The sequence below is a fragment of the Vipera berus genome (assembly GCF_964194415.1).
Source record: "Vipera berus genome assembly, chromosome: 6".
NCBI lineage: Eukaryota > Metazoa > Chordata > Lepidosauria > Squamata > Viperidae > Vipera > Vipera berus.
Window position 1 is genome coordinate 44,109,986 of NC_138208.1, and position 27,579 is coordinate 44,137,564.

A 27,579-nucleotide genomic window follows, 5' to 3' on the forward strand; every position below is an offset into this window, starting at 1 on the left:
AGCAATGTGTTTTTATATTTATACAAGTTTTTATATTTTTATGCTTTATTACATTGTAAGCTGCTCTGAGTCTCATTGAACCACAAGATGGGCAGCATATAAATTTAATAAATAAATAAAAAATAAAAAATAAAAAATAAAAAATGCTGCAATAATAATCTTTATTATTATCAATAAAAACATTAATTAATTATTAGGCAAAGGTAAAGGTTCCCCTGCACATGCGTGCTAGTCGTTTCTGACTCTAGGGGCCGGTGCTCATCTCCATTTCAAAGCCGAAGAGCCAGCGCTTGTCCGAGGACGTCTCTGTGGTCATGTGGCCGGCATGACTAGATGCCAAAGGCGCACGGAACGCTGTTACCTTCCCACCATAGTGGTCCCTATTTTTCTACTTGCATTTTTTTATGTGCTTTCGAACTGCTAGGTTGGCAGAAGCTGGGGCAGAAGCTCACTCTGCTATGCGGCACTCAGGATTCGACCCGCCAAACTGCCAATCTTCTGATCGACAAGCTCAGCGTCCTAACCCACTGAGCCACTGCGTCCCTTGTAATTAATTATTAATGTTGATTATTTACTAAATAAATGTATATGGATGCCCAATTTAATTCTGGTGACTCTGGGTGGCTTACAACATTAAGCATCCACAACATAAAACCACCCTATAGCAACAACAGATACAATCATATTAGCCACTTGATTGGCTCTGTATCAGACTGGGGTCCCAATATAACTGTAATATGTAAATTGTAATAATCTAATAATTGGTTAATTTTTAGATTCTTCTCAACAAATGAAATCAACCAAGTGACAGCTAATGGATGCAGATAGCGACAACCAGCCCAATAGTTTAAAAAATGTTTTGCCTTACTGGTTTTCTATGCAAAATGTAAAACCTCAAAGATAAGCAATAGTGCTGGGTCCACTCTTATAAGAAAGTATGATAGTAGACTTGGGATGAGGAATTCTGAGAAAATTCTGTTTGACTCTTGTTCCCTGTTATTCATGCCTTCTTGTTTGAATCTGTGCAGTGCACTCTACATGAGACTGCTCTTAAAAAATACTCAGAAGTTACAAATAAACTTGAGTAGAACAGTTCAAGAAGTTAAGGACACATCTTTTTCCTAACAAGAGCTTTGGTTGGGTTCTGAATACAATTTAACAATTTAAGGGGCTGGTTGTCCTGTGTGGTGTAGTTGGTTCACATAGTGTGGTAGGATGGAGGGTTTGTTGTCGCTGTGTGTTGGGGGGAGGGAGCACGGGGTGAGGCTCAGCTAATCTCGATGTACACATGTTGTACTTTGACAATAAAGGTTTATTATTATTATTATTATTATTAAAGTTTTATGAGGTTCAGAACCTGGATATCCAAGACTATCTGCCATCTCTATCCATCCAATGGGGATGGGGAGAAAGGCGGCTCATTTAGGGTGTCTGCAATTGGTGCAAATGGGTTGAAGACTACTTACAGATAAATGAATAAATGAATGAATGAGTGACCTCATCAGTGATTTGCATATTTGGTTTAATCATCACTTCTTTATGTTCTCATGAATAGAATAATATCATTATAACTCAAGCCTTCTCTTTGTGAATGCTGCACAAATGCATTCTCTTTTGTATTTGTTTTCCTCTCCCTCTTGTTTCTTAAATGAATAAAATACTTTTTATCCTGATTTGATTTATGGTTTTTATTATTATATTTTCATTGCTCTAATTTAGGTTACTTAATTCATTATGAATAATACATGCATTTATAACCAGATTATTTTCTTTCAGAATAAGTAAAAAACTACATTACATTAACCCAGTCGTGGTACTTCTCCATGCCTTTCTATGCATATTAAATTAGCATCAAACACATCCATGTATTACTTTATTTAAATTTGTCTTTGATTCTTTAAATTTTTATGTCTCTTTTTCAGGCTCTCAACAACTTCTATATAATCTGTTATACTATCTGCAATACCAACATAGCCCTAACCATTACACCTGGGATGTCACCACAAGCATTCCTTGTGCATTTTTTAAATAAATACAATAAACAATAAAATCCTTGCTTTTTTGATACCCAGTCTGATGTACAATATATTGGACTAGGATCTTATCCACTGTCAATTGTGGTAGCTCATTGGGTCATCATGGGCCAGACTTTCTTAGACAAGTCTACACCACAGAGTTGTTGCATTGAAAAAGCAGGTCCTGTTCTGAACCTGCAGTTAAGTGCATAACAAATCAATCTATGACTGCTACTTATTGTTCAACGCTGAACCACTAAGCATTTTATTTATTCTCACAAATGCTTTTCTTCATATACTATACACATTCAGCAGATTTTAACTTCATATTTCCACAAAATATTCCAGGAATATTCCAGGAATAACCAACACTCCAGAAGATAGGTTTAAGGTACAGAAAGATCTTGACAGACTTGAACATTGGGCCCTATCGAACAAAATGAAAATCAATGGTGAAAAAAGTAAGGTTCAACATTTAGACAAGAAAAAACAAATGCACAGGTATGGTATGGGTAGTACCTAGCTCAACAGTAGTAATTGTGAGAGGGATCTTGGAGTCCTAGTGGACAATCACTTAAATATGAACCAGAAGTGTGCTGCAGTTGCCAAAAAAGCCAACATAGTTCTAGGTTGCATTAATAGAGGGATAGAATCAAGATTATGTGAAGTGTTAATATGACTTTAAAATGCCTTGGTAAGCCTACACTTGGAATAGTGCATCCAGTTTTGGTCTCCATGATGTAAAAAAGATGTTGAGACCCTAGAACAGGGGTGTCAAACTGCCGGCCCATGGGCTGGATGTGTCACAACGAAACTGCGCCCACCCCATTGCCGGCAATGGGGAAAAAGTTCCGATACATTGCATGACGTCACGTGACATTTTGAGTTTGACATGTCTCCTCTAGAAAGAGTGTAGAGAAGAGCAACAAAGATGTTTAGGGAACTGGAGGCTAAAACATATAAAGAAAGGTTGCTGAAATTGGATATGTCTAGTTTAATGAAGAGAAGGACTAGGGGTGATATGATAGCAGTGTTCCGATATCTAAGAGGCTGCCACAAAAAAGAGGGGGTCAACATATTCTCCAAAGCACCTGAGGGCAGGACAAGAAGCAGTGGATGGAAACTAATCAAGGAGAGAAGCAGCCTAGAACTAAGGAGAAATTTCCTGACAGTTAGAGCAATTAGTCAGTGGAACAATCTGCCTCCAGAAGTTGTGGGTGCTGAAATACTGGAAATTTTTAAGAAGAAATGGGACAGCCATTTGTCTGAAATGGTACAGGGTTTCCTGACTGAGCAGAGGGTTGGACTAGAAGACCTCCAAGGTCCCTTCCAACTCTGTTATTCTGTTATATATTATTCTTATATTATTATCAAATATATGATTTGATCCTTTCATTCAAGGTATGCTCCACACTGAGCAATTTCAGCAAATTTTGCCCTGCATGTTACAAGCAAAACTAAATGACCTTCATGCATCCATGCAATCTGAGATCTCTAATCAGGAGACTACATCATATGGTAATATACCCCACAACCAGAACACATACATAGTATATGGACATAAGGGTATTCAATAAATAAATTCCAGCTGTATATTAAGAGCAAACCATCACCTCATAACCAATAAATGCAATAAATAAATCAATGGGGTATTGTAGTATTTTGAGTTTAATAATTAAATATACATGCATTCCATAAAAAACCACCTGATTTAATTTTGAAAAAAAATAAAAGATAAATATGGTTTTAATAAGATTAATCTTAGATAACACTATAAATTTCAAATAATTTAACATTTTAAACTGATAAATACCAATAAATAAATGTTATATATTAAAAGGATGTCTTAAAATAAAATAGAGTGTTATCCTCGGAAATTTGGTATATATGTCTTCTGCTTTCTTGGACTTTGTCCTCTACTTCTCTTTTGTCGTTTATTTTCTTCAGTGTTCACTTCAAACAAGACACGAAACATTTCAGCTACTGCCTTGCGTTGGATTTTCACATCATTCATCTATTTCAAATTAAAAATAGTAATACATTAAAAATAGTTGAAGATTATGAGAATAAAGCAATGCATTGTATATGCCACGTACAGTATATTTATTAAATAAAAATTGAGGCAGGTAGTAATAGTATGTGTGCTAGAAAAAGTAAAAGGGATACATGTTTTTCAAACTCCAATGCTCTAATCTAATAATGTAGAATTGGAAATTTCCAATATCAGGTTCAATATAATTCTTGAAGATTCCTCTTCAGCCTGTTGTGAATGTGATCACTGAAAATTAATAGCATGGTTTTCTACCATGTTCAGGTAATTAACATATTAAAAGTATGATATATAACTTTTACACACTTCAAAAGCAACAACATATTCCCAAATGCCTCCTTAAAATCAGGAAAACTGGAAAAAACAGGCCTTGCTCACATGAATGATATTTTCCATATACCATAGATAATGCACTCAATGATTCCTAAGCCCCTCAAAATAATCCCAGAATTCTGGTTTCCTGTAAGGAACTACTACATTATTTTTATTCCTTCCCGCTATAATAGGAGTGGGGAATGCATTGTTTAGATCAGTATTTCTCAACTGGGAATTCTGGAAGTTGAAGTCTACACATCTGAAAGCTGCCAAAGTTGGGAGTCTGACATAGATACTGCTGAACTGCAATCCACAATAGTTTCATCCTGTATGACCTATGATGTGTAAAGTGGGACAACTCCTATTCTGTCTCTGTAGAGGAATACAGAGATAACGTTGAAGAAGAACTGCAAGAGCGATTATGTTTGTCAGCCCTAAAAAGAGAAGTGGTGGTGAAATAGAGACTCCAAATAACCTTGCCTGGGTACTGTCTGGGGGCAGGGAGAAACTTTGACAGGTTTTCAAGATTTTGTTATTATACCTTGCTATATTAAAGTAGTTCCAGGAGCCTTGTGATGTCTGCTTGCTGGCCTGGCCTACCTTGAAGGGTTGCCATTAATTTTGAAGGCTTGCCTGGGTTTTCTCTGTCCCTTTTACACCAAAGAGAATCCAAGCAGGATAATTCTTATTATGCAGAATCTTTCAAAGGTTCTGTGCTTTCCTTTCCACTTCTATTCCTTCTGTTTTATACTTCAGCAAATCATGGGGGAGCCAGTCTGAATCAGTCTAATTTTCATATACTTTCCCCCCACATATTTAACACATGCTTTGTCTGCATTGGCTGTCTTTCTAAAGGCCCCTGGCTGCTTTCTCCATTGCCTTTTATGGAGAAATGGTGGACCAGATTAAGAAATCAACATTATGTAGACCAATACTACTTCTGTTGTAAAGTTATAACATTAGAATCCTGCAAGTCTGAAATGTGCCTCCCCCCTCCTTCTTTTGTATGAACTAGGGGGCTTATCTGAGACATTTACTCACATTGGGTTCCTAACCTGGAGTCAGGTTTCTTTCATCAGACCATTGCTTGGCAGAGGCTCTTCCTCCTGTACCTCAAGAACAGTTCCTATTCTCTCTACACCCTAAAGCAGAGTCACCCAACCTTCTGGGCACCAGGGACCGGTTCCGTGGAGAAAGCTTTTTCCATGGACCGGAGAGTGCGTGGTTTTGTGTGCTGCCTGCATCTCACGGATGGGGCTTTGCTTGTTTGTGCGGACCAGTTGCTGACATGCTGCGGCCCGGTACCAGTCCACAGACTGGGGGTTGGGGACTCCTGCCCTAAAGTCTCTTTCTCATTGTTGTGATTCAGGGTCAGCCTGTGGGTTCGGCAGCCGGGTCGGATGACTCGGATGACTCAGACGAGGAGGAGGAGGAGGGTGTTGAAGACGAACTTGCTGATGATGGCTTGGAGGCTTCGCAGAGCCCCCAGCCAGGCCCCTCTTACTTGGTGGAGACTCAGCTGCGCGAGCCCGACAGTGCGGATGAAGAGGACCCACAGCTGGCCCTGTTCAAGGACGCCCGACGCAGGAGGCAGTCAAGTAGGAGCAAGCAGAGAAAGGCTGTGGGACTCCTCGGAAGGAGGCACAGGGAGGCCACGCCCTGAACTCTAATAAAGGGAGTGTTTGGGGAAGGGCTGGTTGCTGAAAGCAACCGCTCCGTTTGAGGATCAAAGCTCCGGTATCTTGTTTCATGTTTTGTTGTTTGTTTGTGTAATAAACTTGGCAGACGTTTTCCAGCCTCAGACGTTTTCCAGCCTCTGCCGTTTGTACAGGGGTTGCCTTTCTGCAAGGCCGGTAGCAGGCTGGTACAGAACACTCATCCCTTCCTCTTTCTCAGGCCTGAGCTGGTGCTGGTGCAATTGCTCTCACATTTCTTCTTCAAGATTATGCTGGTACTCCTCTACCGTATCAGTATTCTCCAATATGAATTGGTCTAGATTCATTTGTCTTGCCTCTCATCACCCTAACTAGCATTGCCTGTGTGTAGGTAATGGATGTACAAGAGGAAATCTTTGTTTTTCACAGTTACTGCACTGAGACTTGAAGGTCACTTTGCTATTTAATTATTGTCAGATAAACTCCTTAGTTCATACAAAGGAGGGATGGGGGAAGCACATTTCAGACTTACAGGATTCTAATATTATAACTTTACAATAGAAGTAGTGATGTTTTACATAATGTTGGTTTCTTAATTTTCTTTTAATTTTATCCTATATTATAAAGCAAAGGAAATTGTTTATACTTACCGGAAGGTTTGCCACTTCAATAATATCATTTGCTTTCTTCAAACTTTCACTGAATTGTGTTTTATATTGTTCAAAGGCTTCTATTATGTCTCTGAGGTGCTCTGGAGTTTGATTTTTGGTTTTATTTTTCAACATGTTGCTGTACATGGAAATCATCTGTGCAAGTAAGATCTTTTTTTCATTGGCCTGCCAGAAAATCAGCAAAAAAGAAATATTTTGGTGACATTTCTCCAGTAACAGAAATTTGAACAATTCAAATAAAAGTTGTGCTGTTTTTTTGTTTTTGTTTTTTCATTTTACAGGAAGTATCCTCACTCTGTCATTGATACCTTTGGCAAAACTCAGTGTCAAAACAATGGCCAGCTGTTTCTGAAATCAGAGTGACTTCTTAGAGTTTCTCCTGATGCATCTCCAAAATCATGTCACTATGGCTGATAAAGTTCCATCCTTCACATATAAGTTTTATATAAAAAATGTGAGCATTGTATAATTTAACAAAGCTGGCAATATATTCCATGTTCTTGTGTGTAGGGAAAATATCTTCTATTATCAAGTGTTTTGCAGTAATTGATATTTCAACTCAGGATTAGAGATAAAATATGTGTCCCTCTCCATCGAACAAATGGAAGAAATTACCTCTCTCCATAGTCCATTTTGAAATCTGTGTGTGAAAATAGATCCATTATCAGCGATGTCAGACTGACTGGTGTTCTGAAATACAAGATACAAATGGCTCAATCCACAAAATAACATAATAAATTCTTTAAAGTGAAAACTCTGGTTCAAATCCAAACTATGTATAGGACATTCTTAAAAGCTACAGTAATACTTGGTCTCTGATTCCTCTATTCTACTTCTGCTCATAAATTCAGCTTAGAAAATGAAAGAAATGTTTTAGAACTAAGCACATATTTGCCAACTTTATTGCCTTCCTTTTAAATTAGAGGTAGGAAGAACTCAAGGAATGATTTTTACTTCCCAAGCACAGCATATCAGGATAAGCAAAATAATGTATCACACCATTTGCAGCTGTTGTTAGTTTGTATTCCATAAGCATTACTAATACTAAATTACTATACTGTTATTAATTAAAAATAGCACAATATAGTAAATATAAGCATTAAATTCAGTAATTACATTCCACTGGTTCTGGGTTGCCAACAAAAACCTATTTTCCAAGAATCAAACAAGAAAATGCAGTACTAATTAATTCAACATAATTAAACAAAGTTTACAGCTATAGCTACTTTGACAACACAAAAAAGCAGAATACTTTAAAATACTAGTGCTACTATAACATTGTTAAAGGAAAATGAAGAATAGAGCTCAACTTCTTCTGCACTGAAATATGGTATTATTTTTAACATTAAAAATTAAGATAAGTAGGCTGCATTTTCATCTGCGGAGTCAGTAAGTACTTTCATGAAAATAATCCCTTGAGAAGTACAGTACCACTAGTGTTTATTTACTGTGTCTAATTCAGTTTGTAGTGAATTACCAAATAGCCAAATTTTACTAACACCAAAACCTGCTTCAGGTAAAGATATCAATCTATTGAGAATGATATCAATGAACTGTCAAGTTCAACACTTAAACTATATTTATTTTCAAGAACCTTCTATAATTATAAATTATAAAATAAGAAAATTGTTTGACACTTCTTTGAATGAAAGCTTTGGAAAAATACATTTGCATGAGGATGTTTAATTTGTCATAGAACTATGAGAAGGCATTAGCCAAGTTATCTGTTCTAGTGTTAGTGAAAAAGTAGTAGAGGTGGCTCATTCAGAATGAAATACCTCAGTTTATGTATTTGAACAAGTAGGCAACTCTGCCCATTTTTTCTTAAATAGTCAATATTTTATAAACTCTAATTCTAGAAAAAATATCATACACCAGTTTTATAACTTCATCAGTTGTATTAAAATAAACAATGAGGTGTACGTGAACTAGTAGTTATAATTGCAAAACCTTTGGTCAACAGAATCTGTAGTAAAACCAAGTTCTAAATAATTCACCCCAAAGAACTAAATGCAATGTTTTCAAAATTATTAGAAGTCTATATCAAGCCACACTACATCAAACTGGGTAGCTGCTCCAAATTATAGCTGTAACTATGCTAGTTTTCAACCAAAAGGAGAAAAGAAACATTTAAAGGAAAGTTTGAAGGCATACTTACAAAATCATTCTCTAGCTTCAGTATAGAATCTTTTATATGTTCAAAAATTGAACCAGTAACGACATTAGAACAAGTACTCATTAGAATGAAAAAGAGACAAATCTTCCAAGCCATTATATCTAACCTACGTAGAAAAACTATTTGCTACAGATCTGGAAACTAGGATCAGAGTAGTGTAACTTAACTGTCTACTTGCAAGTCTGATCTTCACCTCTCTGGATGCTGATATATATACTCGATCACTGAAATTTTTCAACCAAGCAGAATTACGTGTTTTAACACAATTCAGGAAATGGTATTAGAGAAGAGGTGTTTGGTTTTTATTAGTAGTTCTGGTGTGGGATTTCACCATTTAGAGTTTCCTTTAAATGACAATGCTCTTCATGTGTTGAATGTTACTTATCCAGGAATCAACTCTATAAGGATCCTTCGAAAGCATGACCACAGAAGAAAGGCAGAACAAAATTTCCCTGTCAAACCGCATGTTCACCTCTTGAAAGAAAACCCCTTAGACTGTACCCAAATTTAGCATCTGTGTGAGAAAAGGTGTGCGACAGGAAATTAGGATATGAGGGATAATGCTCAAAGAATGCATTTTAACCACTCAGATATACAAAGAAATCCACTTCAGGTCATTAATGGGTCAGTTTGATACATGTACAGCATATGTTATTTACTCAAAGTAAATATAAACCTTCATCTTCTTTATCTTTAAAAGAAAAATACCAGAAAGATAAAACATACTTTCCATAAATAATGTAATAACTATAGATATAGATGTGTTCATTACATTTTTTTTTTATAAAATCAAGAAATAAGGACACAACTGATATTCGGTACTCTGTTAAGTCCTATACAAACCGACCAAGAAACTGATCCAATGTAATCCCATAGCTGATTTTTTTAATATTGGTTTTCAGTGATGGTAAGAGAAATAAGGTGCCATAGTGCATTACAAATAACAACAAGGTCATGGGAGAGGAATTCTCACCAAAATTGACAGTATGTTGTATCTTATATCTTGGGAAAAGACTGTATCATATTTTACCCACAGAAAATATAAGTGAAATATGGAAATACAACTATATCCCTGCATACCTCTGGAAGACAGATCTTTAGTCTTCTTATAACAGAATAACAGAATAAGAGAGTTGGAAGAGACCTTGGAGGTCTTCTAGAATCTAGACCAACCCTCTGCTCAAGCAGGAAACCCTATACCATTTCAGACAAATGGTTGTCCAATCTCTTCTTTAAAATGTCCTGTGTTGGAGCACCCACACCTTTTGGAGGCAGCTTATTCCACTGACTAATTGTTCTAACTGTCATGAAATTTCTCTTTAGTTCTAGGCTGCTTCTCTCCTTGATTAGTTTCCATCCACTGCTTCTTGTCCTGCCTTCAGGTGCTTTGGAGAATATATTGACCCCCTCTTTTTTGTGGCAACCTCTTAGATATTGGAACACTGCTATCATATCACCCCTAGTCCTTCTTTTCATTAAACTAGACATACCCAATTCCAGCAACCGTTCTTTATATGTTTTAGCCTCCAGTTCCCTAATCATCTTTGTTGCTCTTCTCTACACTCTTTCTAGAGCAGGGGTGTCAACCTGCCAGCCCACAGGCCAGACACATCACACAGAAACCATGCCCACCCCATTGCCAGCAATGGCAAAACAGTCCCAATACGTCGTGCAACGTCATGTGATGTCATGAGTTTGACATGTCTGTTCTAGAGTCTCAACATCTTTTTTACATCATGGCAACCAAAACTGGATGCAGTATTCCAAGTGTGGACTTACCAAAGCGTTATTAAAGTGGTATAAACACTTCACGTGATCTTGATTCTATCCCTCTGTTAATGCAGCCTAGGACTATGTTGGCTTTTTTGGCAACTGCAGTACACTGTGGGTCATATTTAAGTGACTGTCCACTAGGACTCCAAGATCCCTCTCACAATTACTACTATTGAGCCAGGTACTACCTATACCATTCCTGTGCATTTGGTTTTTCTTCCCTAAAAGTAGAATCTTACTTTTTTCACCATTGAATTCCATTTTGTTAGATGGAGCCCAATGTTCAAGTCTGTCAAGATCGTTCTGTACCTTAAGCCTATCTTCTGGAGTGTTGGCTATTCCTGTCAGCTTGGTGTTGTCTGCAAATTTGATGAGTTCCCATCTATCCCCTCATCTAAATCATTGATGAAGATACAGTATTGAAGAGTACTGGGCTTAAGACAGAGCCTTGGGGTATCCCACTGCATATTTCCCTCCATGTAGATACAATTCCATTAAGAACTACACACTGAGTATGGTTGGTCAGCCAGTTACAATACCATCTGGTGGTGATGTTGGCTAACCCACATTTATTAAGTAATAGGTTGGAGTCTACTTTGTCAAATGCCTTACTGAAGTCCAAGTACATTATATCCACAGCATTTCTCTGGTCCACTAATTTTGTCACTTTGTCAAAGAATGCAATAAGATTTCTCTGGGATGATCTATTTTTGACAAACCCATGTTGGCTTTTGGTTGTTTGCCTCTAGGTGTTCATAGATTCGTCGCTTGATTATTTTTTCCCAGAAACTTCCTAGATATTCATGTCATACTGATAGCTTGATGTATTGGTGTCAGGCTGATAGGCTGATTCTTGTGGGCAATTTTTGGCATGCATATTTCAGCATGCTGCTCCTGGTATTCCTGTATTTTTACCCAATCCCTTCCACTTTTTAAAGGCTGTAATTATGTAACCACACTGATTGAAAAGGAGTTTTCCCTGCTTTTCAAAACTGCTATTCTAAAGAAGATTTAGAATTTAGTACTGTGACTGCCTTAATGCCATGACCTCTGTACTCTACTTCCATTGAAAAAGTCTAATTTAAAAATAGTTTCAACTGTAAATTTATTAGCTATTTTGGTATTATTATTACGTGATATTTCTCAAATTATTAAAGGTAATATGAATAAGGTACATAGAGAAAATATTTGGATATTGATAGATTAGAGCCTTTAAATCTTACTCTTTGGAACAGGACAAAAACTGTCAAAAGAAATATACTAAAATGTTTTATGTCTCTCATGGTATTCCCAAAGACGTGTCTGGAAAATATTTTAAGATATACATTCTATGCATTTTAATAGGCACTCCTTACTTCTGAACCCATGTTTTTTTTTTAAAAAAAAATGTAGTTTTCAATTAAAAATGGTAGCTTTGGTTTTTCAAATCTTGAATTTAACATTATGAATATTTTTTACTAGTACTAACGTAAACATAGCTTTCCTTAGGCCATATTTGCACATATAGTTTAAGCTATTCCTCATGGCAGCTTGATTCTAAATCAGTTTAAGAAAATCCAGATTCAATTAGATTAGATTAGATTAGATTAGATTAGATTAGATTAGATTAGATTAGATTAGATTAGATTAGATTAGATTAGATATTAGATTAGATTAAAGAGAGAAACTACAGAACCACTACATCTACTGGTTTTCACATATACATAATGTACATATACATACAGAATTAATTGATTGTGTGTGTGTTCAAAATTAAAGTATCAAAATGCATATACACAGAGATAATAAGCAGCTGTCTTTAAAAAAAGAAAAACTTTCATACTGCTCTGTTTCTATTATCTTTGAGAACCCTTATTACTATGGTTATTATAATACCACTATAGCCACCACATTTGTCTTATAAATGGAAAATTGCCAGTTCAAAACCCATAGAAACTTTTTAATCACTATTTTTTCTTTACCTTAACTTCTTATTTTCTGCATGTTTTTTTAATTAAAAACTACAATGGTGAACCATTTTAGCATTCTTTCAATCAACTGAGGTAGAAGGGTTTCACCCCCAGAAGCCAAAAAGAACATTTTTGTTGTTAGCTGCGAAGTCGTGTCCGACCCATCGCGACCCTATGGACAACATTCCTCCAGGCCTTCCTGTCCTCTACCATCTTCTGGAGTCCATTTAAGCTCACGCCTACTGCTTCAGTGACTCCATCCAGCCACCTCATTCTCTGTCGTCCCCTTCTTCTATTGCCCTCGATCTTTCCCAGCATTAGGCTCTTCTCCAGTGAAAAAAGAACATAGATAATATCAGAAATTTGCTATATTCTGGGGAAAAGTCATTTCTGGACATACCATATTCTTTTTGATCCCATATATATTAACTGAAAATTTGAGAGGTAGGCAACAGAAATTGATTCTCCATGTTATTCTTATTGCTAAGACATGCTGGAAAAACACAAATGTGGCCCCAATTAGTCAGCGGCTTGAAGAGCCCGTGACTACCTGTGACACAAACAAGTGGCTGACAGATGTAAAATAGGATCAACCTCTAAAATACAATCTGTGCAGCATTTCTCGATATGTTTAAGATTTCACCTAGTAGGCTGTGTGATATGTTGGATTCTCTTTTCTGAGAGCCACTGCTAGAATTCCTTGGATAACATTACATTTAGTATGCTCAAAGTTGCCTTTTGTAAATAAAGATTTTCAGTAGAAAAATGGTTAATTTTTTGCAGAAAATGTATATACCAGTATTTTACATGTTAGGACTTCTGCAAGTTCTATTGACCAAAAAAGGTAGATAGGCAGCCATTGCACCCATTCTCTGCTATTCTAGCGTGAGGACTAAATATTGTGTGGTTGCAAATGAATCCTTTGTGTTAACTTTTCAGTTTATGTTAACTCAATTAGCCATGCTAGAATGTTAAACAGTATGAAATCCTATGACTTTTTTTATAAAAGCTAGAGAAGCATGTTTAAAGAATCAGATACAGTACAAAACATATAAGGAAATACATTGAATCCAAATAAGCTTATGATATGGAATTACAAAATTATGGAACCAATAGAAGGTTGATAAAATGAGGATCCAGACTGTTGGAGGCAATATGCTGACTCTGTAAACTGCTTAGAGAGGCTGTAAAGCACTATGAAGCAGTGTATAAGTCTATGTGCTATTGCTATTGCTTTTAGTCAATGTTGATTCCCAGTGACTGCCTGGACAAGTCCCTGTAGTTTTCTTGGCAGATTTTGGGAGTGATTTGCCATTGCCTGCTTCTAGGACTGAGAGAGGGAGTGGCCTAAGGCTTTGAGCATAAGGCGAGACTAGAATTCATGATCTTCCAGTTTCTAGCCTGGGGCCTTAACCACTATACCATATATATATTCTCTGTATGATAGAAAATACATTTTTAAACATATGTTCTACATCATATAAAAACAAAGGAATAAAGTGGTTACCAAGAGTAACTGAACTTTCTCTTGTGCCTTCATGCACTTGTAGCTTCTGATATTCCAGAGTTTCACTAGAAGGAGTTTTGTAACATACTATATTTTAGTAATAGTGCCAATATTTGCTATGCTGCAACTGAATGAATATTATCAATAGGCAAAAATACTTTATTTATTTTTTCCTAAGTTATCAATGAAACTAAAAAAAATTACCTAAAAAAGAATGAAAGCACATTTCAGACCGTCCCCATTTTGAAATGGGAATATATAGTTCCAGGTATGTCTGTGCAGGAAAACTCTTTTTAACTTTCCATCATACAAAATTGCCATTCCTAGTTATAATGACTAAGCAACGCAGTGTTTTTAAAGAAACAAAAGCCAGCATACAAAGTAAGGTTTACCACTTATGACTAGGTGAGAAACTCCATCATTATTCAGTCCAACTACTGGTGACAGTTTAGGTGAAACCAAGCCAGCTAATGAAAACTTTGTTATGAAGAATTTCCAGCTCACCGTAAGTGCATATATGAGGCAATCTGCAACTCCTCTGAGGTTTCAAGATGCACTAATCTATACAGATCCTGCAAAATTCTGCATTCTGACAACATGTCAAAATGCCATTTAAGTCCTGGGCAGGAGATGCCTTTCATATCATTGGTTTAGCCTCACTTCAAGCAGTTGCATGGAAAATATTGAGAAGTAGATGCATTGTGAACAAATGAAAATCCATACTGTGTCTTGTTGTCACTAGATACAGGTAGTCCTTGACTTATAACAGTTCACTGAGTGACCGTTCAAAGTTACAATGGCATTGAAAAATGTGACTTATGACCGTTTTTCACACCTATGACCATTGCAGCATCCCCAAGATCATGTGATCAAAATTCAGATGCTTGGCAACTGGTTCATATTTATGACGGTTGCAGTGTCGCAAGGTCATTTGATCATCTTTTGTGACCTTGTGACAAGCAAAGTTAATGAGGAAGCCGGAGTCACTTAACAACTGGGTTACTAACTTACCAATTGCAGTGATTCACTTAACAACTATGAAAGTTCGTAAAATGGGGCAAAACTCACTTAACAAATGTCTCACTTAACAACAGAAATTTTGGGCTCAAATGTGGTCATAAGTCAAGGACTACCTATATTGCAGGGTACACCTTCTATCCTTAGGGGCCAGAAGTCCTTTACCCCACATTCAATAGCTACAAACATGCTTTAGATCAGCTTTGCCAATGCTATACTTCACATGTGATTTTTTTTTAAGATACAGCAATGTTATTTTCTTGCAGCAACAACTACCAAAACCCATGTGATGTTCAGAAACAGGAAGAAAGCCCTATTGTTATTTGCACACATGGTGCCCATTCCAGGCATGATGTATTATTTTCAAGGTCAATTAGATGAGCTGACACATGGAAGATACTTTACTCTTGACATGGCCTCTTCTGCTTTTAATCCATGGTGTCTGTCTCATGGTGCTCAATGGTAAGATTCTGAAAAGTATGGGATTTGCTGGCAAAAATTAGCTTTGTTAGGCCCACTTTACTTAAGCAATTTTTAATACTGATGTTCCTCGTTTCTTACCACTTTTCAGGGTGGGAACCTGTAGAGCATGCTTAAAATTCACAGTGTGGTTTATTTATGTATATGAAGTTCTTTACTCAGGCTTCCTGTAACTCAGAGTGGGCAACCTTGTGGCCTGTGAGCACTGCAGGGCACACATTTTACACACTGACATCATAATAGAAATAAGGTTGAAATTTGGAGTGGGGAGAATTACAGGGTTTACTCAACGTAGAAACGTTTAACTTATTAAGGTGATACAAATAGCTATTTTGAGAGCCTTGGTGGAGCAGTGGGCTAATGCCTCCTTAAGTAACACCAGCTGCCTGCAATTAGTGCAGGTTCGCATCCCACCAGGCTCAAGGTTGACTCAGCCTTCCATCCTTCCGAGGTAGGTAAAATGAGGACCCAGACTGTTGGGGGCAATTAAGCTGTAATAATGCCGCTTGGGGGGGGAAGCCCTAATAAGCAGGCATATACATAGAATGAAGGCTATTGCTAAGCACATTGGTTTGTGTTTAAATTGTAAGCCGCCCTGAGTCTTCGGAGAAGGGCAGGATATAAATGGAATTAAAAAATAAAATAAAAAAAATAAAATAAAAAATAAAAAATTTTATTTGGTTGGGACCTAGGGACTGGGAGGATCTAAGAACTGTAAAAATAGAGCTCGCTTGCAGTTGGCCCATCATCACTGTAGTCACTCTAAAGCTCATAAATTTCTTTTAAAAGCTTCTCTGTGGGCTTCTCTTAGGCTTCCAGTTCCATAGTTGAGGTTACTGCCGAATTACTCTTTCTCTCACTTCGATTTCTTCAACTAGACTTATCCACTGGAAAGTAAATTTTCTTCTTAAGCAGAAAGAATTACTTTTTTTTCCACTGATGTCCCATGCTTAAAATTTTCCTTGTTAACAGGGAATGTTACAAATGACAAAACAGCAGCAATTTTCCAGTTTGCAGGTCATTACGACAATCCTTCATACCGTTTGGAAAAGATTTCAACTCACTCCATAGAATGCTGAGCAGGGAAAAAAAACAACGATGCTTCATGACTGATTTTGGTATTTCAAGCAATAACGACGAGGTTCTTGCAGTTAGGGATGAAGAGCTATTACACATAGAACTCTTTCTTTTTTCTTTCTTTCAGAAATCAAGTAGGGAGTAACTCAAAGCACTGTGTCTTTTTCTCTAAGATGTCACCCTCAGCTTTGAAACTCCAGCCTTTTCAAAAACTGAAAAGGCATATAAAGAGAGGAAGCTTTGAGTATTCACCCATCTTTTCTTCCATACACAGCAGTGGAAACACTGTGCATTCACTTCTTCTCCACCATGTTCTCTGTTAACTCAAACAAACAGAACCGATCAGTGAGAAGTGATCTTGGCTTCATTTCTGGCTGAGAATATTTCCTGTTCTCTTGCGAGTGGTCACCCATCTTGTCACCTAAGATTAGCATTATTGAAAAACAAGAGAGGCATCATTCCATCAATGGATTATCTAACATATTTTCTAATATTTTCAAAACCAAATAAAATAATTAAGGAATTATTCTAAATGAATAATATCAGCATACACACAAAAAGCTTGTTATCTTGCAGTATGGTTTATTTTTTAAAAAATAAAGCAAGCCCTACTGCAAGACAAGTATTTTGTGTGTATGTTGATATTATTCATTTAGGTATCTATGCCTTCCTTCTCATAACTATTTTTCTGATAGCTCTGTAATTATTTTTCCATTTTTGCTTGGCACATTTTTCACTGGGAAGATCACTGTGCATGCTTATTGCTCTGTTTGCCCTATTTCTGTATACACCGCAGTGCATTAAGAATTTAATTAGCTTCTTACTATTACTATTCAAACTACCATTTTTAGTGGATTTAATTCTGAGGAGATACAGGCGAGTCAGCAGAAACCAATAATAATTTCCAGATCCCTGCCTAGGACAAAACCTACTCTAGGAAGCAACAGGGTTGGAAAACTGGCAGGCCCTGGTAGATGCTACAAATTCCCCCTGATCTTCTGACCAGGGGAGTCAGAATCGCAGCATGCCCATTTAGAATCCCAGAACCAAGCTGAAGTCCCTTTCTGGTAGGATATCACTCTCAGAGCTCCACTGGTACCCAACATCTCCTATGGCCAAGAAGAGGTTGGTCAGCAATGCTCACATGAAGCTACTCACACGAAGCCCAGACAAGGCTGACATAATACCTACTAATCCTCCTCCCTTGGTGGACAGGTCCCTAGTGCTCGTGGATACTGTATTCTGACTTTTGGCAATTCCTTGTATCACAGGAATTGATCCACAGATTGAGATAGCAAAAATAGGATTTACAGAGAAATGTTTGTGGGACACAAAAAGAAGTGGGCTATGTTTGTTTGGCATAGAAAGGCAGGATGCACTTAGGTGGCAAGGGAGAGAAGCAATTATTTATGGAGATCATTTTACTCCTCTGTTGCCATTCCTGCCCTCTGGAATATCATCCCCCTGGTGTTTCATCCAGCTCCAATCATGTCATGAACTCCAAAAATCTAACTGTGCAAACAGACCAGAAGTCAAGGCTATTTGTGATTCTGGCTGATAGATAAAGGGTGTGTGCACGAATTTGAGGGGGGTTCCCTCCCCCCAATATATTGCATACATTTGTTTGATATTGCATGTTTGTGGGTTTTTAAAAAAAATATTTAGATTTAATTTTATGTGCCACCTTGAGTGCACAATCTGACATTTTAGCTAATATTGATTCCTTTTTACAGGATTTTATGACTATAATTGTAGTTTTAAAATGCATAAAAATATTTATATATATACCTCCCTACTTAGTTCCATAGGATTCTGTGCACAAAGTTGTGTTATAGCAACTCATTCTATTGTGTAGTGGGTCCGACGCAAGGAAGAGACGCCAGCCGGTGTGTGAGTTCAGCTCTTTATTGGAAGGGGGAAGTGAACTGGGGAATGAGGGCTACCTGGCCTCCTTATATACCTGGCCAGGTAAGCTAACAGCCAATGGGGTTGGCCCTAGGTTTCCCGCCGAAACTGGGTTTCCTGCCGAAACCGTCCAGGCCAACGCCCCCTAGTGGCTGTTGCTATGCAGGTGCCTGCATACATAACACATTCTAAGCAAGCATGTAACTAGTTACTTTAGATTGCAAGTGATGCCTGCAAACTAGCAAAGTCTTTAAAATTTAGTAAGCAAGTTACATATTCTATAATTGGCAGGTAGAGTTAGACAAAGGGAAACATTCTGTAGGCTCTTACACTTTTACTATCTATAGTTAAGAGGCATGTCAAGCTAGTTATCTGTATGTTTTAAGTTCTCAGTGTAATACAACCAGGACTGGTTTTAATAACCTTTAAATGCCTTCTGGTTCAAAGAGAAATCTTCATATGGAAGAAATGTTACCAGTTTAAGTTCCAGAATCACTGTCTGCCCCAAGGATGCCACAGAACTGGAGAATGGCAAGGCTGGAGGAGACATCTAGTCCACTGTTGTCTAGTGTAGGAATCCACTAATTTAAATTAAATAGTATGATTAAACTGATTCCTGAATTTGTGATGTCAAAGTGTTAAAAAGGAGCAATCCTATTTTAAATTTTAATAACTCCCGGCACTGGACAGTTTGATAACCATTGTATTATTGATGTAGCAACTTGTTATAATTTTTATCTTCGTTAAAATAAAACTGCTTTCTATAGATGTGTGGATATAGCCTGATCGTTAACTACTTTGACATTTCTTGTTTTGAAGGATAAATTATTGCTGGAACTGGTTATACCTAATCTAGATAGTACCTCTAGGAACAAAACTGGCTGACCAGCTGTACTCAGTGTGTGGTCCTCAATGGAACTGCATCTACATGGAGGGAAGTGTGTAGTGGGGTGCCCCAGGGCTCTGTTCTGGGCCCAGTGCTCTTCAACATCTTCATCAACAATTTGGATGAGGGGATAGATGGGGAACATCAAATTTGCAGATGACACCAAGCTAGGAGAATAGCCAACACTTCAGAAGATAGGCTTAAGATACAGGAGGATCTGGACAGACTTGAACATTGGGCACTATCTAATAAAATGAAATTCAATGATGAAAAAAGTGAGGTTCTACATTTAGGCAAGAAAAACCAAATGCACAGGTATAGTATAGGGCAGACATGTCAAACACAAGGCCTGGGGGCCGGATCCGGCCTGCGAAGTGGTTTCATGTGGCCCGTGAAGCCATCCTGGAAACAATGAGGGAACGGCCCCCGCTGGCTTGGCCCTGGCCCAGGCCAGCTGGGAGCCAATGTACAATTTCGTGGTGGTCATCTATGCTGAAATACATTCAGTCTTAGCTTCACAAGGCCGTCTGGAAACAGTGAGGGACCGGCCCATGCTGCATCAGCACTGCCCCCTGGGTGCACGCTGGGGAGGTATCACCCTTTGTGAGGAATGGAGAAATGCACCATCGCCTGGAAGTGGCCAGCATATGACCCTGCCTACTTTGGGCAGGCTAGGGCCTGGGCAGTGTTGCGCTTCTCTTCAGATTCGTGCCATCCGGCTCAGCCTCTCGGAACTGTCAGGAAAGTGCCCCACTGCCTGCCAAAACCGGGCAGGCTGGGGGCTGGGCAGCATTGTGCAGGTAACATCGACTCTCATGCTGCTCATGGCATCCCCTCCCCCAGAGCCCACCAAGCCAGATATGTGAAGTAGGTGAGGGCCATGTGCTGGCCACTTCCAGGCAATGGTGCATTTCTTCATTCCTCACGAAGGATGACACTTCCCCAGCTGCGTTTCTTGCCTGTTTTTCTCCCTGCCTCATCTCAAATATTTTCCCACCACTCAAAGGAAGAAGAGGGAGGGTCTGAGGGAAGTCCTGCCTTAGTCCTTCCCTGCTGCCCTTTCACCATCCCCTTACCCCCTCCTCCTGGCCTATCCTGGGGGGGTCTCCAATCCTATTGCTAAGGAAGCTTTGGATACAAAGCCAGGTCTCCTCACATAGAGAGGGAGTGGGCCTCCTTCTTGACTTTGCCCTCGTATCCATCATGAGCAACCTGGCTAAGGAGAGCAAGCACAGCAGCAGCAGCCTTGAGGAGGAGGTAAATGCAGCTGGGCGCCACCTTGGGGAAATGAAGCTGGGCTTAGTGCCGTGGGTGCTTGATGGCTGGGCTGGGCATTTGACCTCCATGCCACCGTCCAACCCCCCCCCCCAAGGCCGGAGAGGAACAGTGAGGCTCCTCCAGTGGACCATGCCTTGGCACTTGTCCCAGTCCCATCTCCTTCTGCCAGAGACCCTCAGATCTGTCCCACTCCTGCCCAGGCCCCCATTGGCACCTTTGATACCAATGATGTAGAGCTGGCCATGCCCACCCAGTAGGCCATGCCCACCCTGGCCACACCTACCCGGCCCGCCAAGGGCAACTGCAATGCTGATGCGGCCCTCAATGAAATTGAGTTTGACACCCCTGGTATAGGGGGTGTCTTGCTCAATAGTAGTAACTATGAGAGGGATCTTGGAGTCCTAGTGAACAATCACTTCAATATGAGCCAGCAGTGTGCTGCAGCTGCCCAAAAAGCCAACACAGTGCTAAGCTACATTAACAAAGGGATAGAATCAAGATCACGTGAAGTGGAACAATCTGCCTCCAGAAGTTGTAAATGCTCCAACACTGGAATTTTTTAAGAAGAGACTGGACAGCCATTTGTCTGAAATGGTATAGCGTTTCCTGCCTGAGCAGGGGGTTGGACTAAATGACCTCCAAGGTCCCTTCCAACATCATCATCATCATCATCATTATTAAATGTGCATAAACTAACAATAGGCAGCACAATTTGGGGCTGCTTTCATTAAAGTCCTTGAGGAAAAAAAGAAATTCTCCAGGAAATTTTTGATAGCAGTGTTTACTGTTAGTAATTACAGAACAAAGACAATAGCCCAGATTCTTCCATTTACACACACCCCCAACTCTAGACCAGGGCTTTTCAACTAGTGGTACAGGTACCAGCTGTGGTACATTGGCACCTGGCAGTTGATACGCGACTATCCTAGAAAAGTGGTAGCAGGGGAGAGGAATGAGCTGAACCAGTGGCAGCACCGCACAAGCCTGAGCGAGAGATAGCTGGAGCTGCAGAGCTGTCAGGGCTCGGCGGAAGCGCCAGGATCAGCGCCAGGCTCCAGCTGGAGCTTGGCACTGAACTTGGCGCTTCTGCTGAGGAATGTTGCAGCATCTCCAGGGTCTTGTGATTTACATTCAGATGATGATTCATATTTACGATGGTCACAGTGTCCCAGGGTCACGTGAAGTGACCAAAACCTGCTGCAACCACCCAGCAGACAGGGGGAATAAAAACCAAATACCACCCCACCCCACCCCTACTGCCAAACCTCGACAGAAATGCTCACAACAATGAAAACCTCGGACAGGAGGAAGAGCGCCGACTGGGCAGGCAGGCAGGTGTCTTGCTCGGCTGTGGCTTGGGGGGCACTTTTTTTCAGTGCCATTGTAACTTCGAACAGTCACTAAGCGAACTGTTGTAAGTCGAGGACCACCTGTACTTCATCACTTTTTTCCTTTTTTTTTTTGATCATCAAGTTTTTGACACCTTGCTAGGCGACTGTTGGTATTTGGAAGTTGCCATATCCTAAAAGTGGTACAATGGGTGAAAAGGTTGAAAAGCCCAGCTCTAGACCACAGACACATACCGGTAGGCAATGTTTATTATAATTGACAGAGGGATTCTGCAAAGTGGCTTTCATATTCTAGCAGTGAATAAAAGAACATCTACACCTTTTGTCAGGGGAAAACAGAAAAGAAACCCCAGCTCAGTGTGAGTTTTCCCAAGTTGCTTTGCTGTATTAGTTCAACTTTTGCTTTTGCTATATTTACAAGAATAGTGCAACCACTTATTTCTTGTGCATTCTGGACCTCTATGTATATTTCTTTCCCTGTCAGCTTCCAAGTTGAGCTGTTACTGGAATACAAATTACTGTTCTGCAATTAGGAGCATTTACCTAAATTTGAGAAAAAGTGTTGGAACTAGATAATGATTCAGGCATGTATGCAGTTCTGGATCTACTTGTGAATGATAATTTAATATGGTAGGTACAAATGGCTGTAATTATTTTGAATCAATTGCAGCAAAAATTGCAAGAGCACTCTGCTGACTATAGTGACAAAACTAGCAAACAGAAGTTAAACACTAGCTAATCTGCTAAAACAAACATAAACCCAGATTACTTAATACATACCCAAACTAATTCTAATCTTATATGCAGTGGAGTTTGAAGAATTTATGGTCCATTTTTCAGCATTTCTGCTGCTAAAGCAGTTTCCGCTCCAGGAAGCACCATTAGCTGCAATATTAATCAAAACAAGACTAGATGGCATGTTGTGTAGAAACAGCTCAGGGCTGATTGCAGGGCTAAGAGCAAGGAGGAGCTCATACCAACTGCAAAGCACCCATGCAGTTTTAGCAAAGAAACCCCTTTTGGAAGTTATCTATGTCATTGAGATTATTGAAAATTTGGTTTCTGGGAGGAAGAAGGTTGCAGTAATAGCTAAGCTTGTAGCATTTGTTTGCAAAACACACACACAATATGGGTACCCGCAATTGTTTTCTTATATGAGGAAAACAGTAGCTACTAAGAAAAGCATCCAGGAGACAAGGGTTTAACCATCCATTAATCCAACACTACAAGCAGACAGTTTGGTGTAATGGTTAAGGCATCAGGCTACAAATCAGGAGAACATGAGTTCTGAGCCCACCTTTGGCATGAAGCCAGATGGGTGACCCTGGACCTCAGTCCTAAGAAGGAGACAATGGCAAACCACCTCCAAAATCTTGCCAAGAAAACTATAGTCCCCAGCAGTCAACCCAGATTCAAAAAAAAGTCCAAGAAAACTAGTAGCCCCTCATCATTGCTTTGAAATTGGAAAATATAGGCAAATGTATATCATGAAGATCCTAAATAAGAATCTCTCCAGGTTGAGTTTGACTTGAAGGTGCAGGGACATTAAACTTGGAGAGAGAAAAAGGAAGAGAAAAGAATAATATGCAAGGTTGCCATCTAGTGGTGGAGTGGGAAAAATGTCCATGTTCAGTTTTGTAGATTGCATTGCTATCTATACTATCAGAGAAATATGCTCCATTTATAAATTTGCTAAACTGTCAATAATAGCGCACTATCAGAATACTCATGAAGTTTAAGCCAAGAATTCCATGCAGTCCTAAGATTGTCCATCCTGCTTTAGAAGTTAATAAAAGAAAAATTAAACAGAATGAAGCATTTTTTAAAAATAATTTCACCCTTTTTTAAACTACTATTTTGTATGCTGATGCATATTCAAAAGGGGAAGGCATCAGTCATATTGCCATGGCTGCCATATTTTACCATACACAGATGCCCTGCTGATGCCACTGGCTATATATCCACATCTCAAATCTCCAGCACTTAGAGAAAATGTTGTAATACTTTCAATAAAAAAACCCACAAAGGTTACAGTAGGTATTGTCAAACAAGGTTCAGTTCTAACTACATTGGAAAAATCCAGACAAAGACTGAACATGGGGGCTGCCTCAACAGATCCTCCATCAGATTTAAATTATGAAGCATGCAGGGCTTGCAATGGTTTTAAAAGTGAACTCCAAGTAGGAAAAATCAGCTGGCATCCCAAGGTGAGAATGAAAAACTAAGTGCTGACACAAGTATACAGGCATCAAAAAAAACCCTCAGTGTTAATAGAATTGCAATGTGATAGTCATGATTAAAATGTTACTACTTATTTATGAAATCTTTACAATATATACAATAAAAGGCAATCCATCAGACAACCACATCTGCCTATCCTCAGGTTGATAGGTGGATAAAAATGCCAAATCCAGCTTGAATATCAGGCTGACTATGCAACAAAATATACAGTGTAACAAACCATAATAATATGAAGGAACTAAAATGCTCCGGGACTGAATTCTACCAACAGATAAGCAACTGCCACATTACATCCCAGACTTAAATATTGTTGACAAGAAAGACAAAAATGTCTAGATAATGAACAATGCACATCTGGAGACTTTGGAATACAGGTAGTCCTTGACTATGGTAATGGCCATTTGTTTAGTCTATGGGCAACTTTTATCAGCCATTTAGATATCCTCTTAGATATATATGCCTAAGAGCTCTAAAAGTTGTGACCAGCACTTTGAAATGCTGCTCCTACAGCAGTGGCACTGGTACAATATGGCAGGGCCAAGGCTAACCAGCAGGTATATAAATTCTGCATTTTGAACTAAGTAAAATCTCTAGGTAGTCTTCAAAGGCAGCCCCACATAAATCAAATTACAGTCATCTAAATAATGTAACTGTCTTCAGTATGTTCTGTGTCAAGTAAGGTCAAATGATCTAACAGCCAAAGCTGAACAAAGACTCTCCATTCCTCTAGCAAGAACCCTGACTTACACAACCTATGAAAGGTTGGTTTCTTCTTTGCAGCAGATTATTTTTTAAGAGATGATAAAGAGCAGATTTTTCTGAGCTGTAGGAACATGTGAAGAGCATCTGTCTGCTCACCATTTGTGAGTGTTCTCTTCAACAGACATCTCCTAGAACAGGGGTAGGCAACCTCGGCTCTTTTATGACTCATGGACTTCAACTCCCAGAATTCCAGAGTCAGGAAGTCCATGAGTTGAAGTCCATGAGTCCATGAGTCATAAAAGAGCCAAGGTTGCCTACCCCTGTCCTAGAACTAAAGAAAAACTGTTCCATAAGTTATATGAAAAACTGCAAATGACTTTCACACATTCTGCTTTTATTACTTGCTTGCTTATAGTGTCTATATTTTCCTGCTGTACTCTATATGTGGACATGAAAATATAATTCCCCTGAGCAACCAGTTCTCTGAAACTTTTTATATGATTTATTTTTTTAATCACTTGTTTATCTTACACTATAGTTGCTCATTATTAACTATGATTGACCAATAGTATCATAGTATGTAAAATTATGTCAAGTTCTGATAGTTTTAGATCAGAAGTCTTATAATTTTGAATTATTGTGGATATGATAAAATTTGGTTAAAATGATATGCCCAAAATACAAACATCTTTTTAAAAAATGAAATAGCCCAGAAACTTTTCTTTTTACCTACCAGTATGTGCCATAGTGCAGTTACTTTAATATAGAACATTTTAGTGTAAATTAAAAGATCTGCTGTCAAAATACCAAAGAAACAGAAAACAAAGAACCATATATTGTGAACTGCACATAAAGCCAATAACTGATTGAAAAACAATTAAATATAAACCAGATATAAATTAGAGTAGTGCAATATAATACAGAGCATCTTCAAAAAATACAAAATGTAATGTGTCTCCACAGAAACATAGAACATTATAGAAATATATTCTGAGATGAAAGGACAAATCAATTCTACTGGAAATGTAATCTGATTGTGTTCACTGAAGATGAATGTCTGATGTATAACATATTCATATGAGTGTTGCCTGATAAGAAAATAATAAAATAAATTAACAGAGAACTAAAACAACAACAAAATATCTCTATTATTTATTCAAACTGACATTTTATCCGTGGAAAATGGTCTACTCTTCCTTTTTGTTTTTAAACATGAATGGAACCTCACCATTTGAGAAAAGACAGGAAGGAAGCCATTGATTGGATGACCACATAATACTGATGATTTATAAAAAGAGAATAAGGCCAGGCTATTGGCATACAAAAAAATAAGATTTAAAGTTCCTCTGATTGTTATAAAGAGACTTCATAAATACTCCGGCAAAATTGGCCCAAAGAATTTAGCTGCTGAATTTAAGCAATTGGTTTAATCCTCCTCCCAAGTCAAGACACAGCCTTCTCATTCCTGGCAAGAAAATACAGTAACAATGAAGATAACTATTTACATTTTGTTGTAACTTTCATAAGTCAAAAGTCTTCCTTTTTGCCTAATGAAAGGGCCAAACCCCAAACCCCAAACCCCAGATATAGATCTCTGATTGAGGCTTGGACAGCCAAAGTGTAAACGTATCTCCCTCTTGTGGCAGCTTATTAAAAAGGTGTAAGTCACATTTTGCTCTCTGAGGGAGCATTTTTAGAAAAACTAATATCACACATATACTTTAAATTTGGAGTTTCGTGAATAACATGACCACTGCAGTGAAGCATTAATCCTCCAGGAGGATTCATAATGATGTTCTTTTTACTGCAGCAAGAAGAAACTTCAATAGGTCTCTCTTCCGTCCAGTTTCGCATCACTGGGGGGCCCTGAAAAGGGCCGAAAGTCTCTCTGAAGAAGTGACCAGCAAGGAGGGGCACTCACTGGATCGCGGGAGAGCCGCAACTCTCCCATTAGACCTGGCGATCCCTCCAAACTGGCAGACGAAAGGACCGGCCATTATGGCTCGTCCCTAGGCTGTGAACAGCCGAAGACACATTTTCCACCAGGCAACTCTTAAAGCAGCACAGAAGAGACTGGGTGAGATCTACCTCTCTTACACCCTAATTACTTTCTGTACCTCCTTAAGCTGCTAAGCATTCTCCCCCCTGTGGTGAGAGAAGGGGGACTTTCACCCTCCCTTCACAAAGAGCAGCGACTAAATATCCAGGGGCATTTTAAACGTTGAAAAAGTAACTGAATCCCAACTAGAACTTTATTTCTCAAAGCATGTGGATTGAAAGATTTTTTATTTCCTATTTTTTATTGTTTACTTCTGTTGGAAATCTGGATTCTTTCTTATGGGAAAAAAACTGAAAAGATTAAGACAACTTTGGGACTCAAAGGGAAACTTTAAAAGGGCCCTGGCTGACTGCACAGGGAAATAGATAAGATACATAACCTTGAGAACTTTGAAACAACAGCTGTGAAAGGCTTTGTGTTACCTACCTAGAAAAAAAAGTCTCTCTTTTGGATTTTCTAAGTGTGAAGTCTTTA

The 27,579-nt window shown here is 38.6% G+C and overlaps 1 protein-coding gene across 1 annotated transcript in view; it reads right to left on the reverse strand.

The window, feature by feature from the left end:
- Positions 1-3,851: 3,851 nt before the first annotated feature.
- IL22 (interleukin 22) overlaps positions 3,852-27,579 on the reverse strand; it is a 59,155-nt gene continuing 35,427 nt past the window's right edge. The window contains exons 5-7 of the mRNA XM_081330231.1: positions 7,322-7,396; positions 6,686-6,871; positions 3,852-4,029 (exon numbers count right to left, since the gene is read on the reverse strand). Of these exons, the coding sequence (XP_081186357.1) occupies positions 3,880-4,029; positions 6,686-6,871; positions 7,322-7,396 (411 nt within the window). The 3' untranslated portion in view covers positions 3,852-3,879. The remainder of the gene's footprint in view (positions 4,030-6,685; positions 6,872-7,321; positions 7,397-27,579) is intronic.